The following is a 24,791-nucleotide window of genomic DNA, read 5'->3' as shown; positions in this document are numbered from 1 at the left end:
CGCTGGCTCATCTCACTCATTCCCCACCTTGCTCTCCCCATTTCTCACTTTCTCCGTCCTCGCTGCCTCTCCCCTCCCCACCCTCTCCCTCTTTCCTCCAAATCCTTTAGTTGCCATACTGATCGCTTCTGTCTGTGGCTTTGTTAAAACAACAACAACAAAAAACAACATATCCAAATAGATCCGAGGTGCTTTCTTCCTGAGTAGGAGCTCAATCCTTATCCCTGGACATTAGCCCGGGACATGGCTGGTTACCGTAGCTGCCTCCTGGGGGCCCCACAGCCCGGAGTGGTCCGCAGTCCCAGCCCGCTTTAAGCCCAGAGTTGGGGGGTGCAGACAGGGGAGCGCACCGGGAAAGTGACAGGGGAGGAGGCAGAGAGGGGACAGCCCGAGCTCACAGCCTCACTCCCGGTGATAACCTGCAGCTATGGAGTCGCCGACCAAGGAGATTGAAGAATTTGAGAGCAACTCTCTGAAATACTTGCAGCCCGAACAGATCGAGAAAATCTGGCTTCGGCTCCGAGGGCTGTAAGTAAATATTTACTTCTCTTGCCCCTTCTCCCTCTCCCATCAATACTTGACTTCACAGCCGTGGTCATGTCAACTCACCCTGATCGTACATTTAAAGGGCATCCTGGCCCTTTAAACAGAGCCCAGAAGTTCCACAACTGCTTCTCTGTTAATTACAGTCACTGCTACCTTCCTTCCTACAGTGAGACTTGTCTTTCTGATTTAGAATGCCTTGCTGTTTCCAAGTTACGCTTTCTTTAGGGGAAGGAGACAGGTCTTTAGATGTCAGTTGTAGTAGCTCAATGCCCACAGAGATGTTTGTGGTCCTTTTTGCCCAGGGAGAAAAGTTTGGGGACTCAGGTCACAGGCTTCTAATCACAGGAAGAATTCCCTCCGCAAAGAGCTTGCAAACACCGTGGCAGTTAGTCCAAAGAACTTACACATGCATTCTGGCTGGAAAATCCTCTTCTCCCTCTTCCCAGCCTAGTTCCACTTCTGAGATTGTCTTAGGCTACTTTCTAGCAGGGAAATGGTTATTGAAAGAAAGGGCTCTTTTGGAGAAAGTGTGTGTGTGTATGTGTGTGTGTGTGTGTGTGGTGGGCAGCAGCATTCTGGGATTTCCTAGTAATCCTTGAACAGTGAAGTAGGGTATTTGCTTTCAGCACAGCGGCCAGAATTCTTGTTGGACGGTGAATTTCATTCACTTCATTGGGTTGCATCTGATTTTGGGTACCGAGGTGAGGCGACCTGAAAATACAGGGTATCTTCTATAAAACAATTTCATGGCAGTAGTTGGTGGTGGCTCTATGTCTATAGTTTGCTTCCCAGCTGACCCGGCAGGTCCCAATGACACCTACCATCCTGAGCAGAAACACATTTCATCAGGTATTGGGCGTCAGATATCTAGTGCTGTTTAAAAGGGCAAGTTTTCCTCCCTGTGGATCCTCTCGACATCCTGTGATGGGACCCTGGCACTTAGTTTGGCTTGCTGCATCTCATGGCTTTTGAAAGCACGAGCAGAACCCCAGACAAAACAAACAGAAGAGGTGCTCAGCTCAGTTCGCTCCGTCTCAGGGGAGTTCACATCCCAGTTGGGATGTCCTAAAGCGAAGCCAAGGTAGTCTATGTTTTTTTAAGGGGTCCCTGTTTCAAGTGCGATGTATAAAAAACCCTCCTTCTTCCATCAGTGGTCTTAACGAGCGGCACTGCTATCAATCTAAATAGGAAACCAGGCCAAGTAATAGGACCTTTGGGGTGTCCGGCTGCTGCAGGCAGAGGCTGTAACTTATTTGGAAATTTTGTCTTTCTGGCTGGCAGGCTGTCCTTACCGTGGAGGCACAGGCCACAGCGCCCGGTTCTGAGCTGTGTTTACAGTAAGCCTGTGTCATGGGCAATACACGGGACATCTAATTTTATTTTCGGTGCACACAGAAAGTCTGTTGCATCCACGAGCCTGAGTTCAAGATAGACAGTGTCCGAGTGTGGTCAGGCTGGGTCTCCTTGCCTTCTGGCCGGAGGGACTCACGGACACACGCTCAGGAATTGCCTCCCTCTGGCTGCTTTACAGTTCAAACCAGCTCCACTCCACGCAGCAGGCAGGCTAGAAAGGAGTGTTTGGGCGGATCAGCAAGGCTGGTGTGTGTGTGTGTGTGTGTGTGTGTGTGTGTGTGATAAAGCACTTAGCGGTTACAGCTCGTGTGCAGCTTTCTCTGATGTCGGTTATGCTGCTCTCTCCCTAAGGTATTGGGTTATGATGTGTCCACATTTTTTTTCTGGTCTCTTATAGCTACTCAGCCACCAGCGCCTTTAAACATAAAGGGTGTGGACTGATTGATTCCTCCAATGTGTGGTTTTGAATCTCTCTCTTTGCTTTCCCTTCAGAAATGCCCAGCAACCCCTAGGATCAGTAGCTTCACCTTCTACTTGTATAAAGGACATGTGACTATCTTTATGATGGCGTGTATATATGTTTACTACGGTTATGGTTCTATGACTTTATTTATTTATTTTAACATAACAGTAGTGCTATTATAATAAGATGCCAAAGACTCCGAAAACCAAAACACATGCTTATTTATACAACATGGAATAACACTTCTGCAGTTCACAGAACAGAACCCCTTAGGGGATGGAAATACTATATGTACTCGTCCACACAACAGACTCTCAGGAAGAGAAAGCAAGCGACCCTTTCAGTGTTTGAGAAAGGCCCACTCGGCACAATCGGATTTTCCTATCAGTTTATTACCATGACACCCTTCTGGAACGGGCTGTGTGGGTGACCACAGTCTGGATTCAGTTAAGCTTGTGTGCAAACAGTCAAGTTCAGGTCTTGATCATGTCCCGCACGGACTGTTCAGTGGTATCTGTCCCTTCTTGTCAGTATCTGCCCATTTAATCTGTTGCTGAATTGTTCATCTCCTCCGTTATATAAGTTTCTCAAGGACAGAAACACTTGTGTGTCTTGCTCACTGCTGTGCCTCCAGTGCCTAGAACAGGATTTGGCGCATTGTAGATGCTCAACTAATAGGTGATGACAGAAGCATGAAGACCAAAGTGTGAACTTTTTAATATTCAAAATGAAGATAAATGTCTACTTGTGTTCGCTTATAGGCCAGGTGTGACCTAGCAACACAGCGTTCTAGGAGCTACTGGGGGGGCGGTTTTTATTGATGTCATTACAGAGGTTGGGCCCAGAAACCTGAACTGAGGTGGGACAGGGAAAGATGTGGCAAAGCCATGACACAGCGCTGAACCCCACTCTTGTGCGTGCCAGGTTCTGTCTCTTCGTCCTCTTTATCTCTCTCCTTTGCTGCCCTGGCCGGGCATGGTCCAGTCGCAAGGGCATTGCTGAGGTTGTCATCTGCCAGAATGTACCGTGTAGGAGAACACAGGAGAGGAGCCTCTATACATTACAGCCTTCCCCATCCCTCTTCTGTATCTTCTTTTTTATTTCCCTTTTCATTTTCTTCTCACCATCTGAAAACTATGCATTTTATTTATTTAGTTTACTAGCTTTCTCCTCTGACTAGAATATAAACTCCCTGGGGACAGAGGGCTTTCTGGTCTGTTTTGGTCACTGGTGCATCCCTGGTGCCTTTGCCTGTGCTACTCGCCTGGTCCGCACTAAGTTGTCGATAAGTGTGTGAAACCTGGGCTAGTTCACGTGTTTCTCTAGGAAAGGATTAGAAAAAAGCTCTTAACCTAGCGTTGTAGCATCATCAGCTTACCAAGAGTGCACTGAGTATTGCAAACGGGAATTTTAAACTCTCTCTGCCTCGGCTGAGATGACAGAACCCTGCCAGCTTAGGTGTCTACTCTCATGATGATCGGCACTTCCCTGCGCGGGGATGCCATGACCTCCGGCTGCGACTCCAGGCCTCTCGTGTTCCCCAGCCTCACTCCGCAGCCCAACACCCGCCCACACACATGTTCGCACGTCTCTCACGTGTTCGCACCTCTCTAATGAGAAGGAAGCAGCCCGCACCCCTGAGCTCCCTTCGTGGCATCTCTCAGAGGGATGCGCTCTCTGACATTTCTGGGAGGGGCCTTTTTTTCCTGTAAGCCTCAGTTGTAGGAGTGGGTGGAGTTTCCACAAGCCCCTCCCAATAGCTGTTTTGTCCAATAGTCTTCCAGGTGGGGAGAATAGGGTAATGGCTGTACTTGAGTCCTCTGATGGGGTGGGGAGAGCCCCCGCGGCTGCATGGGTTTGAATCATGACTTATACCTTGGTCCTGACCAAGACCTTTTCTTTCGCCAGCCTGCTGTAGATTGGCAAAAAGATATTTCTGGGCTTTAAAAAAAAGTTGAAAGCGGCCCTGGCCGTTTGGCTCAGTGGTAGAGCATCAGCCTGGCGTGCGGAAGTCCCAGCTTCGATTCCGGCCAGGGCACACAGGAGAGGCGCCCATCTGCTTCTCCACCCCTCCCCCTCTCCTTCCTCTCTATCTCTCTCTTCCCCTCCCGCAGCCGAGGCTCCATTGGAGCAAAAGATGGCCCGGGCGCTGGGGATGGCTCCTTGGCCTCTGCCCCAGGCGCTAGAGTGGCTCTGGTTGCAACAGAGCGACGCCCGGGAGGGGCAGAGCATCGCCCCCTGGTGGGCAGAGCGTCGCCCCTGGTGGGCGTGCCGGGTGGATCCCAGTCGTGCGCATGCGGGAGTCTGTCTGACTGCCTCCCTGTTTCCAGCTTCAGAAAAATACAAAAAAAAAAAAAAAAAAAAAAAGTTGAAAGCAAAACTTATTCGTTGGCATTTATTGTCACAATTGCAGTTCAGCTATCATGGATTCATTTTGCCCAACTATGGGGTAGTAGTGTAATGCATTCTATGTTTAGGCAACACTCTCTCTCGAGAGGATGATGCTTTTCCCCCTCAGTACTTAAAATAGTATTATGAATATAAAAGGAGGTATCGGTGATTAGGGTAACAGATAGGGACTGTTGGTTTGGTCTAACCAGCAAGCTGTCCCACCTGCCTTATTATGGTAACAGACCCTGTCCCCACGCCACCCCCTGCTCCCCGCCGGAGGGAAGGGGTCAGGATCCAGGACAGCCAGGCATGCAGTTTCACTTTGCTGGGAACAGTGGTCAGCTTCCGCGGGCACAGAAGCCAGGCAGGCACTGGAGACTTCCCTAGGGAGGTTTCTCTGTCGGCCGTGGGGGAGGCGCTGCTCTCCCTTCTGCGCTTTCCTGGTGGCTGCCGCTGGCTCCATTTCCCAGTTCGTGGAGAAGACCTTTCTGTGAGAGGACCCAGCGAGACCAGCGCTGAAAGAGAAGCAGAAGGGAGAAGATGGAGTGGAGACCCAGGCTCCAGATGCCCAGTTGCTGCCGTTGTCTCTTTGATTCTGTCAGTTGTTCCAGCTCCGCCAGCCCAGCAGGGGGCTGCTGTGAGTGTGTGTGTGTGTGGGGTCTCTGGGAGAGTCCTCGTACCCTTCTCTGGGCTCACCTCTCGTTGATAATTCCCAACAGAGAGGGAGCGGTTGGGTCTCTTTGCTGTCCTTCCGCATGGAGATGTAGGACAAGACTCTGCCAGGTGACTGCAGAAGGACTTGGCCCTGGATTGGTCCCTGGTCTATCAGCTGTTCAAGAAACAGGGTTATTTCCCTTATAAATCAATGCCCAAGAGCCTTAGTACTTCCTTAAAGGGCAGCTATGTGGGCTCCTCTCGCAGCCACCCAGCGCAGTGCGGAGGGACCAGTGGAAGTTCCTGTATGAAGGGAGCAGTGCGCTTGGGGACCCTGGGACACTGGGGCGGAGTGAGCGAGGAGAATGTTGGAAAGGGAAGCACGGGCCAGGAAGTGATTCGTGAAATTTAAAATATATTTGTTTTACTCAAAATTATACATGCTTGTGGTTTAAGAAGTTGGGTATTTGAACACATTTTACTACATTACACAAAAGAGTGTGTTCATCCCCACTCACATCATTCAGATATTTTTTTTTTTTTGGATACATTAATTTCAGAGAGTTTGCATTTTATTTCTTTTAAAAAATTATTGAGCGATTTTAGAAAGAGATAGGGGTGGGGAGAGACGTTGATTTGTTGTTCCACTGGTTTATGCATTCACTGGTTGATTCTTGTACGTGCCCTGACTGGGAATCGAACTCACAACTTTGATGTATCGGGACAATGCTCTAACCAAGTGAGCTACCTGGCCAAGGCTGCATTTTATTTCTTAATTTATAAGGGACTGTTAAAAGACTTTTAAGTTAGAGAGTAACGAAATTAGGGATGGTTATTCTGGAAGAAGTGTGGAGGTCAGAGATCAGAGATGCTACTTGAGGCCTGGAGACCAGGTGGAGAAACGGCTTGAATTGGGGTAGTGCCACTGAGGATGAGAGAAGGGGCACATTTGACATGAGAATCGACAGAACTTAGTTTTGGAGCAGAGAGAGCTGAGAGAGAGAGAGAGAGAGAGAAGGAGAAGTTTGTTTTGACTTGGATGTCTTAGCGAGTCTGGTGCTGTTTGCCTAGCTAGGAACACTGGAGAGAAGAGCAGGCCTGGGTAAAGCAGACTGATAAATTTGGGTTTAGACATGTCGACTTGGAGTGGCCTCTGTAACGTCCAAGTCCCTGCTGGTGATAGTGGTCTGGGACTACGGAGAGACCTTCCGCCTGGGGTGGTGGGTCACGGCGCTGAGTTTAAAGCCTGTGAGTACGTGCCCTAGGGAACAGGGGCTCAAGCTGACTCTCGTGAATAAAGCAATTCCAAAAGCATAATTTAAAACTTATTATTTCTCCCAGGCTACATATTTTAATGTATTAATCAGTCCTTCTGCTATCCCGTTTTGTTGGAAATATCAGATGGTTCAGCATGTTTTAATTGGGTTCCTATTATGCACCAGATAGTAGGAACTTCAGAAGAGATACGAAATACCAGAGAGGGGAAAGCCCTGCTTTCAGGAAACTTTGAATCTAGGTAGGGAGACAAGATAATTCTATATACATGTGAAAAAACTAAAAAAATCAACAAAAGGCCGGATGATAATTGCTACATAAGTGATATACTAACACTACATCCCAGGGTTCAGAGAAGGTGGACATTTTTATTTGAGGGATTATTTTTGAGTCTGTCTTTTCCTAATGAAGATCAATGAAGTATTCCTGAAATATTTTCTTAATGTATATTAGAGGGGAGAGAGAGGTGAATATTAAAAAGGGCAGGTTCTTACGTGTAGAATGAAATTTTCCTCACTTGAATGCAGTACATTAATATGTCATTACTTGCTCATCATAATTTGGTCACGCTAACTTATTAGATAATTATAACTCACTGTTTGGTAGCCAAGTGTTTGTCATTTTGACCAAGCTTTACAGCCTCTGTGGGCTGGGAAGCAGCCCTAGGCAGAGAGATTTCTGCATTTCCAGCTCAGTTTTCTATCTTGCATTTTCTTTGGCCCATCGCACAAGTCCCCATATGGAGGGAAAGTGCTTCCATGACCTACCTTGTGGCTTTTTGAGACATGACTGAGAAAAATAATGGTAATCTACGAGGCACATAAAATGGGCTCTAACAGCTTTGAGACTGACCATCACGACTTCCCATGAGTAATGAAAAATGAACTCTACCGCGAATAAAACACTCTATTTCTGGAGAAAGTATACTAAATCCATGTAGAGAATTGGTATTCTTCAAATATATTCTTTATTTTGAGACCTTTTGACAACGTTTGTTAAACAAAATAAACGAGTCCTCAGGAGTATAAGAAAAACCTAAATGTTCCGAGGTTATAAAATTATGAAAAGGCTTAAGTGCATCAAAAGCCATAATTTATAATTCTAGATGAGGTTTTTATTTATGTATTAGAATAAATGCACAGACACACCCCTGCAGGGGACCCGTTCACCATTCATGCACTCAGCAAACATTTCTCTGGCACTTACCACGTGCCAGGCACCGTGCTAGTCTCCGGGGATGCAGTGGGAAACAAGGCCGGGGCCCCTTCCCTCAGGGAGCGCCCAGTCTATGGGTAGTGACAGATACTAGACATACAGTCGCACACGTCGTCCTTCATTGTGATGATGCCGCAGAGAAGCCCGGGGTGCTGTGCAGACATGTAAGAGGCCCCTTCCCTCAGGGAGCGCCCAGTCTACGGGTAGTGACAGATATTAGACATACAATCGCACACGTCGTCGTTCATTGTGATGATGCCGCAGAGAAGCCCCGCGTGCTGTGCAGGCATGTAAGAGGGGCCCGAACCTGGCCCGCCAATCAGGAAAGGCTTCTCTGAGGCAGTGAGCTGTGAGCTGAGATAGAGAGAAACAAGCAGGTATTGGGAGACTATAGAGAGCCGAGGAAGCGTGTTCTGAGGTGTTCAGGCCCCGGGAAAAGAGCATGTGCACTGAGCCGAGGAAGCAGGGCACCTCCCAGCAAACAGAGGAAGGTCAAGGGGCTGCAGTGTAGACGGTGTGGAGACCGGAGGCCCGAGACACGGCCAGGGAGGGACAGATCGCGCCTCCTCTTTTAGGCCGGGGGCCGTCGCAATGGGGAGCCGTGGAAGACCTGCAGGGACGGACTGGGGAGCTAAGCGGGAGGCAGACTCAGCAGGACTCGGACACGGGGAGTGAGGGGGGAAGTGGAATCTGGGGTAGCTCCCAGGTCTTCAGCTGGAGTCCCCAGGTGCTATTTCCTTTGATCGGGATCCCTCAGCGGGGGCAGTTTGCAGCGTGTGGCTGGGAGCAGAATGAGTGGAGAGTGGAGGCCATGACTTCAGTTTTGAGCACACTGACTACAAGGGGTCTCCAAGATGTCCTGGGGGGGGTACAGGTCTGGGCAGTTGAATACACGGGCCTGGAGATTATCGGAAAGGTCCAGATTAGAGGTGCAATGTACAGTCCAACAAAGTACGAAACAGAAAAAATCATATATTCAGGGTAGGGCAGAAGTAGATTTACACTGTGAGTATGCAAAACAGTGTATTCTTAGGCCTTGGACGGTTGGCTCAGTGGTAGAGCGTCGGCCTGGCGTGCAGAAGTCCCAGGTTCGATTCCCGGCCAGGGCACACAGGAGAAGCGCCCATCTGCTTCTCCACCCCTCCCCCTCTCCTTCCTCTCTGTCTCTCTCTTCCCCTCCCCACAGCCGAGGCTCCACTGGAGCAAAGATGGCCCGGGCACTGGGGATGGCTCTTGGCCTCTGCCCCAGGCGCTAGAGTGGCTCTGGTCGCAGCAGAGCGACGCCCTGGAGGGGCAGAGCATCGCCCCCTGGTGGGCAGAGCATTGCCCCCTGGTGGGTGTGCCGGGTGGATCCCGGTCGGGCGCATGCGGCAGTCTGTCTGACTGTCTCTCCCCGTTTCCAGCTTCAGAAAAATACAACCCCCCCAAAAAAAACAGTGTATTCTTGTATCATTGTTTATGAATTACTGTATTATTTTCCATATGAACAACTGTAAACCTACTTTTGCCCCACCCTGAACACAGTGATGTGTGCATATATGTATATGTGAATGTGTACGTATGTGTATGTGTCTGAATGATGCTAAATTAATAATCCTATAAATTTTACAAGTAGAGAAAGCATAGTTTAGTGTAATTGCCTAAACAGTCTGACAGAAGGTGCACGAGACCCAAGTTCACATTTTTTTTTACTTTTCCCACGAACATAGAATATACAAGTTCACGTATATTTCTCATTGGCATTTGCTTCAGTTAACATACGGGCAAGGCCAGCTAGCACCCAGTGTCTATTGCTTTGCTTGGAACTTACGTTGGCTGCTGGATGTCATGCCCACAAACACGCATTTGGAACAGAAACAGAAACCTGGAGGTGGGCAGGGTCATTTCCAGTTTTCCAGGGGCAGAAAGAGACCTTGACCCAAGAGGCCAAGCAGAACCAGGCTCTCAGCCGGGACCTTCTGGGGACTGCTGGACACAAGTCGGGTGGTGAGACGCCAAGCCGGGAGCCGCCACGGAGGGGCCTGGTGAACGTGGCCGGTGGGAGGCTCCCCAGACGCTGCAGGAAGCTGTGCTGCTGTCCTGGCTCAGCCAGTGGGCACGGCCTCCTGCTGCTGCTGCTCCGCAGGCCCCCTCTGCGGATGGACACCCGGCATCTGTCTCTGGGGACAGTCCACAGCCCTGCCTCAGTGCTCGCCCTCCACAGTACCTCTGCCTCTGTCAAGCCCTTGTCCGGCTCTTAAAGGCCTTCCAGAAGTGGTCCTTCTTCCTTGCATTTCCTCTTTCTTCTTAGGGCCTATGGCAAGGACCCAAGAGTCAACATTCTGCCCCTTTCCTCCCCTCAGTGGCTCCAGAAGAGTGAAACTGTAGACAGTCCCCATAAGACTGCTCAATGTTTTAGCTCAGAGTCACTATTGGGTACCCAAAGAACGTTTTATTCTGTCTACTCAGAGCCCAAGCAACCCAAATGCTTCAATAACCAAGACTCCGCCCACACTAGAGACACGCCGAGTCTATCGGGCAGTGAAAGAGGAATTCTTGAGAGCTACGTCCAGGTGTGTTTTGGGAATAGTTCAAGTTCGGGCTGATCACCCCACCCCCCCCACTCTTCTGTCTCTCTCTGACCCGTGTCTCAGGATGACTCTGAGGGGGTCTTACACTGCCTTTCAATGACCTCCCCTCCATGTATGTCCCATTTAGTTTCTTATTCCAGGTGGTTGTTACTTGGAAACCCTGTGTGCTGTGAGGAACTGAATAGGGGCCTGTGTAGGTCATTTGTGAAATATAAGCATTAATTATCATAAATCAAGCTTTATAAATGTTGTTTAGAACTGCCATTCTGTCTATAAAACCACCGACTGGAATGAGTCATTGCTAAAAAAAAAACAAAAAAAACAAAACAAAAAAAAACCACAATTGTTCAAAGCACCCTTCCTGGGCATCTTGGCATGGTTTTGTGAAGGTCACTGTGCCCAAGAAGAATTCGGTTCCAGTGCACCGCTGGGTTCAGTTGACAGTAGAGCACGCCACATGGTCCCAAGGAGTTTGTCTGCTAATTGTGTTTTTGCTGTTCTTTTTGTTATCTGTTTTGGATTTATGGCCTCGTTTTTCTTATATTTAAATTGTTAAAATTTACAGCTTCTGTGTCCAGATGATGTTACTGGGAGAGAAGGCTTCAGGGGAACTAGGAAGGACTTCTCTCCCAAGGGTCTCTTTGTTGTATGGACTTAAATTCACCAGGAGTGGTAAATTGCCAATAACTACAGTGTGTCCCTCAAGTCATGGTGCACTTCTGACCGGTCACAGGAAAGCAACAAAAGACGATAGAAATGTGAAATCACCAAATAAAAGGAAAACTCTCCCAATTTCATACCTATCAGTCAGTGCAGTCAGTGCAGTGGGCCCACGCACAGATTTTTTAGGGCTCCTTAGGTAGCTATCCCGTATAGCCTCTACAGACTCGTCACTGACTGATGGCCTACCAGAACGGGGTTTCTCCACCAAACTGCCGGTTTCCTTCAACTGCTTATCCCACCGAGTAATGTTACTCCTATGTGGTGGCGCTTTGTTATAAACGCGCGATATTCACATTGCACTTTGGTCACGGATTCTAATTTAGCGAGCCACAGAACACACTGAACTTTCCTCTGTACCATCCACATCTCGACTGGCATGGCCGTGGGCTGCTCCGCTGTATACACGGTGTTGCGCATGCGCACATGCTGCCACATCATCCTACAGAAACTGGGAGGGTTTTCCTTTTATTTGGTGCAGATTTCACATTTCTGTCGTCTTTTGCTGCTTTCCTGTGACCAGTCAAAAGTGGACCATGACTTTATGGACACACTGTACTTTCTGCTAGGAGTAGGTTTTTAATTTTTAAATAAAACTTATTGGGGTAACATTGGTTAATACCATCATATACGTTTCAGATATACAACTTTATAACACAACATCTGTATGTCCCATTGTGTGCCCACCACCCAGAGTCTAGTCTCCTCTGTCCCCATGTATTTGACCCCTTTTACCCCCTTCAATCTCCCCTTCCCCCTCTTGTTTGTGTCTAGGAGTTTGTGTATTTGTTGCTTTTTGTTTTATAGACCACATCTGAGTGGAAGCATATGATTCTTGGTAAGGATTGGGAGGAAGGGCGTAGGGAAGGAGAGAGGGGATGGGATACTATGGAGTAGAGAGAAAAGCCTTAGAAAATTAGACCAGTTGCTGAAGTTCAAGTATAAGATACCATTTTTTGGTATTTTACCGAAGTGAGAAGGGGCAGGGGGGGGGGGCGGCAGACAGACAAGACTCCCGTATGCGCCCAACCGGGATCCACCCGGCATGCCCACCAGGGAGTGATGCTCTGCCCATCTGGGGCGTTGCTCTGTTGCGGCTGGAGCCATTCTAGTGCCTGAGGCAGAGGCCATGGAGCCATCCTCAGCACCCGGGCCAACTTTGCTCCAATGGAGCCTTGGCTGCGGGAGGGGAAGAGAGAGACAGAGAGGAAGGAGAGGGGGAGGGGTGGAGAAGCAGATGGGTGCTTCTCCTGTGTGCCCTGGCTGGGAATTGAACACGGGTCTTCCATACTTCGGGCCGACGCTCTACTGCTGAGCCGACTGGACGGGGCCAAAGATACCATTTTTGTTCTGGTGAAATCTACACGGGGGAAAAACAAAGGAGAGAATTTACAGTAGCAACTCTTTGGATAAATCAATTTTAAAAACCCTACCCGTGCCCTCACTCCAGGACTAAATCTGCAAAGAGGGAGATTTTTGGCTTCCTCCTGTGGGCTTTTCTGCACGCTGGCAGGGTTGTCACCGATGGGAAGAAACATGTTTGTTTTCAGCCTTTCTCACTGATGTTTATCTAACTAGGAGCCAGGCTCCTGGGAAGGAGGTCACGCAAAGCCTCTTCCATTTCCGCCCACACACGTTTGCTGTGCTTATAACACAGCAAGTGGTTGTAAATATGTGACTAGAGGGACACATCATTTATGCAAAAAAGTACTACTTGGACTTCTACAAGCGTGACCTTTAGTTTCTATTTTCTTTCTCTAAAAACCTTTCCCTGTCTTCTTGCTGGTGCCACCGATTAGCCCCCTGCCCGGCTTTCAGCAGTGGAGTCTTAGCAAGAGGGAAATGAAGTGCTGGGTCTGCTGAAAATTCCTGGCTTTCCAGAGGAAGCTTTAGCTTTCTTCGGGGAGGGGAAGGGTCCCAGCCGGGGCTGTTAGACTGTAATCCGAGTCCTGAGCGAGCAGGAGATTGGGGTTTCCGTGTCTGGCCAGCTGTCTGCAGACAGATGGGGGGGGCGGGGGCAGGGGAGCTGGGAAGAGACAGGCCTGTGGGGAGGGTGCCTGTTGGCCGTCCCCCGGCAGCTTCCGGTGGGGTTGTTCCGTTTGGACTGAACCTTCTCCTCAGAGGTGTCTGTCTCCTCTGTCCAGTGCCCGGCCAGCACCAGACAGAAACACGTTTGCTTCCAGGAGTGAGTTAAAAATTGATCATCTGGCCCTGGCCGGTTGGCTCAGCGGTAGAGCGTCGGCCTGGTGTGCGGGGGACCCGGGTTCGATTCCCGGCCAGGGCACATAGGAGAGGCACCCATTTGCTTCTCCACCCCCCCCCCTCGCCTTCCTTTCTGTCTCTCTCTTCCCCTCCCGCAGCCGAGGCTCCATTGGAGCAAAGATGGTCCAGGCGCTGGGGATGGCTCCTTGGCCTCTGCCCCAGGTGCTAGAGTGGCTCTGGTCGCAACAGAGCGACGCCCCGGAGGGGCAGAGCATTGCCCCCTTGGTGGGCAGAGCGTCGCCCCTGGTGGGCGTGCTGGGTGGATCCCGGTCGGGCGCATGCGGGAGTCTGTCTGACTGTCTCTCCCCGTTTCCAGCTTCAGAAAAATACAAAAAAAAAAAAAAATTTGATCATCTGACTCACAGCTCTGTTAGCGTTCTCTCATTCTCCGGATCCGCCATCCTCACCCCCAGACCCCACCGCCAGAGGGTCCCCCCTTCATTTTTGTTTCACCCTCGTCCCTTCCGGTCAAGCGTATTGGAGTTCTGTACTTAGGGAGCTGCTGTCCCCTTTGGTAAAGGGGCAAAACTAAAGGGCGTGAGTCTGTAGGACACATTCTCCCAATACAAAACCGAGCAGAAAATCTCTTCAGGAAACGTAACCCCCAAACAGCCCTGTCGTAACTATTGATTGGGTTATTCCAGGGGGACGGTGAGTTTGCGCCTTTACGTTATTTATTTATTTATTTTTATCTTTTGTGTTCTCGTCTTGGATCTGGGGGCCAAACACGAAGGTGTAATAATCGTGACCCACCTGGAGCTCTATTCTGTAGCTCATCAGTTAAAAAAATATTAGAATGAGTAAGAGAAGATCGGCTCTCACTTTCTCCCTTACTTTCTTTCTTCCCGCCTACTACCTAGTCTGTTGGAGGGTATCAGGAGACCGCAATTTATCTATATTGACTCGTTGGCATTTACTTGGTTCAGGATATGGGAAAGGCCATTGAGCAATCAATACACAGAGCTCAGCGAATCTAGGTTTTAACGTACGTGTCACGGAAATGAAACCACCAGCAGGAGTGAAAGAAATGTGCAAAGGCCTTCCATTCTCAGCGCCAGGTAGAGCCGTGCACACAATCATGACTTAAGGCGGATGCAGTAGTGGTCTTCAGGGATAGCCCGCGTCCCACAGGCCCGTGAAATACAAAACCAGAGGATCAGACGATCCTTCCGCCCCGCCGTCACTTCATGGGTGTGTGTGGCGTGTGGTCTCAGTGCGCCTTCCCACGAGCGAGTCGCGCGTGACCTGAACTTCTGCGACCCTGTCGTGGAAACCCCCGAGTCCGGCTGTGCTCTTTGCTTTGCGGGGTCTGCCCTCCAGTTTCCTCTCCCTCGAGGGCACCGAAGGCCGAGAAGCAGGATTCCCGAGGCTGCCTGGGCCTCTGCGGCAGTGGGGACCTCAGAAGAGAGGCCGGATGGAGACGGGGTCCGATGGGATCTGGACCAGCGTGAGTCATCCCTGCGCAGAAACCCTGGAGGGGTTCCAGTCGAGGCAGAACTGGATTTCTCACGGTGTAGTTGTTACATATTCAGCTGTGTGTAGTTGTTACATATTCAGCTGTGTGTAGTTGTTACATATTCAGCTTCCCATACCAGGAAACCTTCTTGTGCCCGACTTGGGAGGTAGCTTGCTGTCAGCTTGGAAACAGAAGACAAGTTTTGGTTTCTCTAAGCCAGCTTGTTTGAATATTAAGCCTATTTATAAACCTCATGATCGCAGCACCCATATGGCTCTTACGCAAAGATACTCACTTTTAAAAAGTGGAAGACTGCCAGGTGCGTCGTAATTTCCCGTTAATGCTTAATTGACTCTCACTTGTCCAGGCGACCAGGAACGATGCCCAAATCACCTGCTGGACTTGGGCGTATGTAAAACTGCCATTGGAGTGTGGGTGTGCCTGGTTCTTTGAGAAACCCTAGCCACCAGTGAGCTAGTAAAGCCCCTCAAAAGCATCCTTGCTCCCACTTCTCTGCTGTTTCTTGCCGCCTCTGCTCTGCCCCCCGCCCCAGGCAGGTCCAAGTGTACTGTGCACGGACTCATCCCTGATTCTGCCTTAGTTTCATCCCTTTCTCCCTGAATCAAGGGGCAGGAGAGGTGAAGTGTAGTTCAGGGTCTAGAAGCTTCTCCCGGATGACACAGCCACGGAGATCTTTGGGGAACCTTTTAAATAGGGGGAGGTCAGTGCTCTCTGTCCTTCGATGCTGTTCCGATCTCAGCATCCACCTGTCAGAATGCAATCAGCTGGTGTCGATGGACTGAAGCCTGTGGGGGCGGATGTTCAAGCTCATCACTTCCCCTGTTCTGTACTTGAGCCTGCCAACGTGCATGTACACACACACACACACACACACACACACACATGCGCGCACGCATGCACACATACACACGCAGTGCACACACATGCGCATGCATGCACACACACATACACACACATGCGCGCAGGCACATACCACATTTGATAGTTCTTGGGCAATCTACGGTTCTTAGGCACAGTCTAGACTTGAACAGACATTGATTTTCAGTGAAGACCAGCAGTCTTTTAATTTGCTTATGAGGTAAATAGACACGGGTCAATCAATAATTCTTGTTACAGCATCTGTTATCTCCGCATGGAGTTACGACTTTTGGAGGATGCTTAGGGATTCTGTGTAAGCAGCTCCCGGCTCCCGGGGTTTCAGTTTTTAGGGATTGATTGATAAAAAGGATCTTTTGTGGAAAGACCATTTTTTTATCTTTCTAGGGATTAGTATAGTGTCTGGTTTTTAAATACCCGGTTTCACTTTCCTTCTCCCTGCCATCCGAGGGATGGGCCACCTTGTCAGATTAGGGGGAAATGTCCAATTAGAGGGAAGTGTGCGGTTCTGCTAAGCTACCTGGGACCACTGGCGGGTGAGTGTCTTAGGCCAGTGGTCCCCAACCTTTTTTGGGCCACAGACCAGTTTAATGTCAGAAAATATTTCCACGGACTGGCTTTTAGGGTGGGATGGATAAATGCACAAAATAAAATTATGCGACCGGCGTAAAAACTGTGGTATTTTTAAATATAATTGTCAAACTTACGAGACAAGCGTCAAGAGTGAGTCTTAGACGATGTAACAGAGGGAATCTGGTCATTTTTTAAAAATAAAACATCGTTCAGACTTAAATATAAATAAAATGGAAATAATGTAAGTTATTTATTCTTTCTCTGTGGACCAGTACCAAATGGCCCACGGACCGGTACTGGTCTGCGGCCTGGGGGTTGGAGACCACTGTCTTAGGGTACAGCCTGCAGGGTCCCGTGGGCATGGGGGGGCAGGGGGAGGCTCGTGGGGTTTCAGCTCCTCTCTTAGCAAGAATGAGATTAGCACCCACTTTCTTCAGGGTTCAAGTATTCTAAGGAGGGAGAATTGGGAGTATTCAATGTTCCACTTTAGAAACCAATTTTCAACCTTTTCTCTTTAATTTTTTTTTTTTTTTCATCAACCAAAGATTTTTTTTCTTCCTAAAACAAAATTTGGAAAGCTATTGAATGATGATACCTTTATTATTTATTACAACACTGTCATTATTAATACAATAGCTGACTCTCTCTTGGACAGGAGCTGAACACCAGCACCGCGCTAACCGTAGATCAGTCAGATTCATTTCCCCACGTAGCTTGCACCTCACCTGTGAAGCAGGTATTATTGCCACCCACATTTTACGGAGGAGGAGACTGGTGGTTGGGAACAGGAAGAAAGTGGCCGAAATTCACATGGTCTGTTGGACACAATAAATGGGAGAAGGGGCTGGACTCAGGCAGGTGATCCTAAGCATCGTGCTGTGATGCTTTTCCTTAAAACAGAACAAGCAATTGTGTGTGTGTGTGTGTGTGTGTGTGTGTGTGTGTGTGTGAAGGCGCAGAGCCTGCGGGGGGACGGTTTGAGAGGCACTGCTCTGGGCCCGCATGGATGCCGGTGTTTCAGCTGCCCCATGAGGAAGATCTGCCCACCACCCGGTCCTGGCTCCAAGCTCCCCAATGCTGGTGTCACCAGCTTTGCCAGATCCCAGAGCACAACAGCTCCAGGTCATTCTCTGCTTCCTACATCAGCTCCAACCAGCCCCACGAAGTCTTGAGATATGTGATGGATTGTCTCAAGTTTCAGAAAAATTGTACATCAAAAGTAAGTGCAAAACACCCAGACAGACCATTTGGAAACATTCCCTTGGTCTCTCAGGGTATATGGATCAAGAGTAAATTCTGTTGACATTTTTAAAAACAAAAGGCCCAAAATAATCTGGGGTCTTTGCCAGCTCATTTCCTGTGTTTGGATGGAAGGAACCCTGGTATGTTCTAGTATTGTCGTTGGTTCTGTTTGTGTGTGTCGAGGGCCTGAGTTTCCTCCTGGCATCCTTTGACCTCTTGGCCTGATCTGCCCAATGTTCTTTGATGGCTTCAGAGTCTGCTTTTGGACTCTTACCTCTGAGGTCCTGTGTCCTTACCTAACCCCTCCGAGCCTCAGCTCTGTCCTGCGTAAAGGGAGGTGAGCCTCGCAGCGTCCGTAGGAGGTCAGAGTGAGTCAGTGGTATAGCAGACAGGGGACAGAGCAGGTGCTCAGCCATTGGGAGGCCCCCAGCGTCCTCTCATGGCATTCTTCCTGCGTGTAGAAAACCATGGTTGGGGGAGACGTCCTCCCTGCTCGTAGTAAATCATCAGCAAACAGAGGGGACGTGAGTAGAAAGAAAGCATTTTGAGGGATCAGTTTCTTGATCGATTCATTCATTCCGCAACACTATTAATGAACAGCCGGCAGTTTCCATCGTTCCTGCCTCCAGCACAGCAGCTTCTCACCTTCCACAGTGATAAATGCGGCGACGCAGGGAAGGGGCGTTACTGAGTTTGGGGACGCCCTGGGAGGTTTTCAGGAGGAAGTGGCCTCACGGCTGAGAACTGAGAGCTGAGCAGGGCCCAGTCGGATCTCACCGGACTCGCCCAGTCGCTGTGATCTGTGAGCAGGACCAGCATGAGGGCGAGTTCCACGGATCTGCGTTTTCTCCTGTGCTTTAAGTGCTGACCTTCCAACTGCGGCATAAGGTGACACTGTTTGCGTTGGGTCTGTCTTGATTTGGGGGCTCTCTGTGTCGAAATGGGACAGACGGGGAGGGCCAACTTCAGGACTTGTGAGGACAAGAATGTATCAGTGAAGGTGGGGAGCGAGGGTCAGGAAGGTGAGCTGGACTGAAAATCAGGTTTTTGGTCTCTCTCTCTTTGGGTCTGCCAAATGCACAACCATATTTTGATAAGTGTGAGTGGCAGGTGCAAAGAATTCATTTATCTGGCCAACAAGCATTTGTGGTATGCCGATGACCACGTGCAAGCCCGTGGGATAGATAGAGACCCATCCCGTAGGACCCCTGACCTCAAGAGGCTCAAAACCAGGGGCAGAGGGGCCTGACCTTTTTAGAATGCGGCCTGTATGGCATGCATGGTACCTGCAAATTTGCTGCCTTCTGTCCTCTGTGACAATCCCTTCCACATTCTAGATGTGGAAAAGGAAGCTTGCTTTGCATAGAGCAGCTTGCCTGAGATCCCATAGCGAGAGAGGAGGGGAAGTTGGGGTTTGAGCCAGCGCGGCCACATTCCAGAGCCCTGGTGTCTTTCCCTGTGACGGAAGATGAGACAAGACAATGCAAGAGGGTACCCCTTCTCCCAGGTATTATTTTCTTTTTAAGAAATAAGTATACATGTTATTCCTTTAGAAAACGTTGTCCTCAGCACTTTGCAGCCTTTGTACTGCTCTCTCCCTCCGCATCTGGCTGGGCTGGGCTGGGCTGGGCTGGGCTGGGCTGAGGCATGCCTTCCCTACCTGTTTGCCTCATGCTGACGTATTTCCCCTTGTTGACACCCCACCCATCAATCACGACTGCCTCTTTCATAAAGCGTTTTTAGCCACCCCTCATATTGTTACTATAATAAAATAACACTTTAAAAACAAAAAGGAGTACAGGTATTTATTTATTTTCCTTTTTGTTGAATGTTTTGGGGAATAAAACAACACTTCAGGCACATGTCTGTATTCCCTTCCTTTCTTAGAATTCAGATTCTTTCGGAGAGCGGATCTCAGAGTTATTAGAGGATTCGCGCTGCATGTCCAGCGCCTGTTCCTGGTAGGTGCCGACGGCAGCGGGAGCCCTTCTTAGGTATTTTTGTTCATCTTCGATTTTCTTGGCGCCCCCAGCGGTGCCTTTGTGTGGTCCTGGGTGAATGCTGGGAGAATTCTGTGGAAGCTTAGGGCAAAAGTTGTCTTCTTCTGGCCTCTGAAGACAGCCTCTGCTGGGAGAACGAGTTGGGTCTCAGGCTTGAGGCCCGGGGCCTCCGTCGGGCCCCCCTGCCCCCTTCCCTTTGGTCCTCGCACTCTCCATGGGTTATCTTCTGGTCCTGCTGGGGACTTCTTAGCCCAGTTCCTCTGACAGCAGTGCTCACAAAGGCTGGGGTCACAGGTACCCAACAGCTCGCTGTGCTCTGTGCCCGCCGATGGAACCTCAGCCCCCGGCTGCTGCCTGGGGGGTCTGAGTTGTCCCTGGTGATGGGGTCCACGTGGGGGAGAGCGGACGGTCAGTGCACGTTCATCACAGCCTTTGGGGGTGTGTGTGCAAGGCACAGTTGTCGGCACTGGTATGTAGTGGGGAAGCTTACGAAGAACTTGCCTCTGGGGAGCCGACATTCGGGGACCATCTCATTTCTTTCTCCTCGTCAGCTTGTGAGAGAGGCGCTCTGATTATTCCCACTTCATAGCTATTTAGTACGGTTAGCTGGCCTTCCTCCTTATTTATATGGTATAATTCATCCATGTATCAATCGCAATCTGTATCTCCATATAGTCCTGTATGTGTGTGTATAACTATATATGTAACTATATATATGTATATATATGTATATATATATACATGTATTTATATTTTATGTTTTTTTCTAACGATATTCATAATGCTGATTCTAAAAAGCAAATTTGAAAAACCATGGGAGTGAAAACAAAAGAAGCGACCCGTTAACTTGTTACCCTGGAGTCAGGGTCGTCATTCAGGTGTGTTTCCTTTCAGACTGATGGGCATCGGTGCATATCTGGTCAGGGTCACACCGTGTTCTGCATTGCATGCTGCTTTCTGCACTTAACAACTAACCCTTCCATGCACGTTTTCCTCTGAACTGAGAAGTAACCGGTCATAGGGATCCTGAAGTTGAAACAGCCGCGCTATTTTTGTTTTTAAACATGCGACGTCCAGCTCCATGAGTGCATCGGCGGCTTGGCTTCCGGGGTGCAGTGACTGCAATGGGAAAGCAGGTGTGGAACTAAGGGCCTCTGGGAAGCGTTGCCTTTCCTGGGGATCCCTCCATCCCCTCCAGTGAAGAGCCTGTTAAACCTCTTCTGAGGGTCCTCGGGGTCTACAAGAAAAACAACCCAGACGTGAACACCCCTGGATACTGGGAAGATGAACATTATGCCCATGCTCCCCTTGAACGGCCCTCTCACCTCGGTGAGGTGGCTGGGGTGGGTGTTACCTCCGTTGGATCCATGGAGGGGCCTGGAGCCCAGCACAGTTGCCCGGGATGGAAAGAACTCCGTAAATAGGAGAGGTGGGCAAACTCAGCCACTCCTGCTTCCTGGGCAGGCAGGTGCGAAGGTCTGTGCCTGGTCCAGGCTGAGTGAAGGGGAGGTGTCCTTCCAGGTTGAGCCTGCCGTGGGGCCACGACCTTGTTCCTAATGCTGCCTTGGCCGCTTCCGCTTCTAGACTTCCCCGTTGTCCCCTTCCTCCCTTCTTCCTTCTCTGGAGACCTCTGGTCCGATCTCACGGGGTAGCTGCATGATTGTACATTTACATTGTAAAAGGCACATCTCTCCAGAGAGAGACTTCAGTGCTAGACAATGGGGGTGATAGTAGCCATTGTGACAGCACAAACAGCTGGTAGTCACTGACCGTTGAATATGTGCCAGCCAAGGAAGTGCCTCTTAAGCCTCTTGCCATTTACTCCTCAACAACCCCATGGATCTGGCAAATGGAAGGGCTGAGATTTGAACCTGGATCTTGCTGTCTTTCAAGCTTGACCTCAGCCAAGATGCTACAGTGCCCGCAGAGGGGAAAGGGAACAACACAGGGGCACAGCCGTAGAGCTCTTCGGGCGGCTCTTTGTAACTGTTAAGACTATGGTGATGTGCATCTGACCCCCGAATAACACCGTAACCTGGAACTTACCTGGGCTGGGACCCCGAGCTTCACAGAGAGCACCTCCTGCAGTGCCCCCTCCATGGCCGCCCCCACCCATGCTGTCTTTTTCTAACCTGTGCTAAACCCTGTCCTGATACGTGTTTATGCTTCTTTTCCTACAGGAGGAAATATAAGAAAACGTCCCAGAGGTAAGAGGCTCTTTCTGAGGAAGGGCAGCGGGGTTGGTCGACAAGTTTGGCTCATGGCGGACGTTCATGTGTAATAAACAGTCTCTCTTGGTTCCTTCCCAGTGAGTTGCCTGCTTTATTGTCGGACTGCTGCTGCTGTTGTAATTAAAAATTGATTGTAGGCATTCAGTGCGGCACAGTAAGTGTCTGCCTTCACATGAGTGGACCTGGTGGATTAAAAAGCTAGTTACTGCTGAACTGTCTAGTGATTTAACTAAAACATTGGCCAGAGAGGGGCTGGTCTGCGGTGGGGGCGGTGTGCTGAAGGTTTATGTATGGGGACACAGAAGGGTCTCTAACCACACTATTTAGTGTTTGCGTTCTCCTTTGCCTGAAATTCTCCCTTGCCTGGTTCGCTGACAAAGTGCTGTTGAGCTCAAAGCCAACGTACAAATTCTTTGAAGGGCAGTGATCGTCTCTTCGATTTCACTGTGGAAAGGATGATTTAAAGAAGCGTGTCAGCCGTCACCACCCTCCGGTACTCTCGTTTTATTGAGAAAAGTTTGGGAAGCAGATGGCAAAGAAACAGAGTCGCCTTAGACCATTTGTTCACCAAGCAGTCCGAGCCCACACCGAAGTTGAAAAGGCTTTATGTCTGCTTTTCCTGGATTGTGTTGGACTTTGGTTTTTTATACCTTTAACAGATTACTTTCAGATTCAGCATCACAGGTGCAGATAGAATGCCAATAGGTTTCAACAGCGGTACTTTCCCAATGACCTCTTTAACGTTACCTTTTCTAGTGAGTCAGGTTTGAAAGGACCATGTCAGTTATTTTTGAAAGCATATATTTTGCATATCATTCCCCAGCGGAGACTCCTATGTCCCCGTGGTTTCCAAATAAAGTCCGTCGTTCAAAGTAGCGGTGGGATCATTTGATAGGCGTCATAGGGGTGCACAAATCATTGAGAGAACATGAACTAAAATGTAAAAGCTTCCTAGGGGTTGCTGTGCTTTTCTAAATATAGTGAGCTTATACAGATGGCTAAATAAATTTGTCTTGTTCGGGTTCATCGGGCTCATGGTAGTAATTGGATAGGAACCACTGAGCCGGATGTAAATTAATCACTCAAGTTAGAGGGCATAATCGCCTTCAGTAGTAAAAGGTAATTTATCACTTTCAACCTGTACTTTAACCTGGGGGATGAGATACTTCGAAGTTGCTTCAGTTTTATTTTAAGGAGAGATGAATGGACAGGTAAGACGGAGTCTCACAAGAATGCTGCTCAGAGCCATCAAGTTTCAGGTTACTTTGTCGATTATTTTCGAAAGCATGTTTTTGCATACTTGACGTGACCGCTGTTGCATTGATTATGTCAGTGAAAAAGAGAAACAGACTCTCTTGTACCAGCTTCACTGAAGTCATGTAAAATGCAAATTAGTAGAGGATTGATTTGAACTCTATATTTTTAGCCACCCACATATTTTCATATGAGATAGATCCATGTCTACTCATCTATCCCCGAGTGACACAAATCACCCCTAAACTTATGGCTTAAAAACAACTGTTTTTATTTGCTCATGATTTTATGGGTCAGGAATTCAGGAAGGACATGGCTGCGTGGTTTGACTCTGACCCACCAGCTGTTAGCTTGGGCTGCTGCAGACGGAGGGGCCAGCTTTTAAGACGGCTTCTTCATTCACGTGTGGGGAGCCGTGGAGCCCCTTGTTTCTCTCTCTTCTCCACACAGCTTCCATCCTCCAGGGTGTCCGCATGGAACTGGGGCTTCTTACTGCAAGGTGATCTCAGAGGAGCTGCACTCTGAGCTGGCTTCCGAGCTCACGTGCTCCAAAGAGATGAGGAGTGGATGCTGCCAGTTACTTCTGTTCCTTACTGGTCAGGGTATCCCAGAACCCACCCTGATTCAAGAGGAGGGGGCAGAGATTATATCTAGGACATTACAGAATTTGAGGCTTTCTTCATATACCAAACACCCAGCTTTTTCCACAGTGGTCTTGCTTGAGACCTTCTGCAGCAATCTGTAAATTTGAAATATGTGGAGACCTCATTTGGTGAATAGTAGACACTTTGAAGTATATCTTGATCCCTTTATCAGATGCTGGTTGGTTTGTATACTTGTCTATTTGATGATTCATTTGGATTGGGAGTAATTGTGTGTGTGTGTGTGTGTGTGTGTTTTCATGTTAGGGACAAGCATACTAGTGTGAACTCAACTGTTTAATTGAATTCTAAATGTAGCTATAGAGCTTCAGTTAATAGTCAAAATAAAAAAGTTGGTGGCTTCAGGAAGGAAAATGAAATAATATAAATGTGATATTAAAAACTTGAGATCTCTTAAGTTTGCTTTGGACATCAGGGGAAAGACAGCCCAGAATACAAAAATAATCTACCTTTGTTTAAACTTTTTCTTTTTTTCTTGCTATGTTTCATTTTATTTCATTATCTATTTATTCACCTTTCAAGTTCATGTGGAAGAAAAAAAAAATCCACTAGCCTTCCAAATCATTATCGTCCTACTAACTCAACCAAGCTAGGTAGCTTTCTTTAAGTATCTTGTGGAGTACTCAGCAGATATTAGTAGCCCAAGAGAATGTTTTGGTGACAGTGAGTCTCACTTTTGGCATTAAGGGAAATGTACTCATCTCTTCCAAGACCAGAATTTCAACCAATAGAATAAGTACTCTTTAAAAAAATTTTTTTTTAAATTTAGATGATTAAATTTAACAGGGTGACATTGGTCAACTAGAGTACATAGATTTTGAGCAAACATCTCCACATCATCTGAACACTCGATTATATTGTATACCCATCACCCAAAGTCAGATCATCCTCCGTCACCTTATATTTGTTCCTGTTTATGTCCTTCCCTCCTCCCTCTCCCTTCCTTTCTCCCCCTATCCTCCTCCCTCTGGTAACCACTGCACTCCTCTTTATGTCCATGAGTCTCAATTTTGTGTCTCACCTATGT

General features: G+C 48.7%; 1 protein-coding gene across 15 annotated transcripts in view; it reads left to right on the top strand.

Annotated features, from left to right (window-relative positions):
* Positions 1-24,791, top strand: part of PDE1C (phosphodiesterase 1C) — a 458,978-nt gene that overhangs the window by 226,153 nt on the left and 208,034 nt on the right. For 9 of the 15 annotated variants that reach the window (XR_010726522.1, XM_066238369.1, XM_066238367.1 and 6 more), the window contains one exon: positions 21,798-21,824. The exons of 3 other annotated variants lie outside the window; for them this stretch is intronic. Coding sequence is in view for 11 of the 12 variants with exons in the window: in XM_066238369.1 (XP_066094466.1) it covers positions 21,798-21,824 (27 nt within the window). In the remaining variant the exon portion in view is untranslated. Of the gene's footprint in view, positions 529-21,797; positions 21,825-24,791 lie in introns of all 15 variants that reach the window. 3 more of the 15 variants (XM_066238381.1, XM_066238379.1, XM_066238382.1) reach the window with 3 other exon arrangements.

This window comes from Saccopteryx bilineata, chromosome 7, assembly GCF_036850765.1.
Source record: "Saccopteryx bilineata isolate mSacBil1 chromosome 7, mSacBil1_pri_phased_curated, whole genome shotgun sequence".
In the NCBI taxonomy this organism is placed as follows: domain Eukaryota; kingdom Metazoa; phylum Chordata; class Mammalia; order Chiroptera; family Emballonuridae; genus Saccopteryx; species Saccopteryx bilineata.
This window is presented reverse-complemented; position numbering and strand designations above follow the sequence as displayed.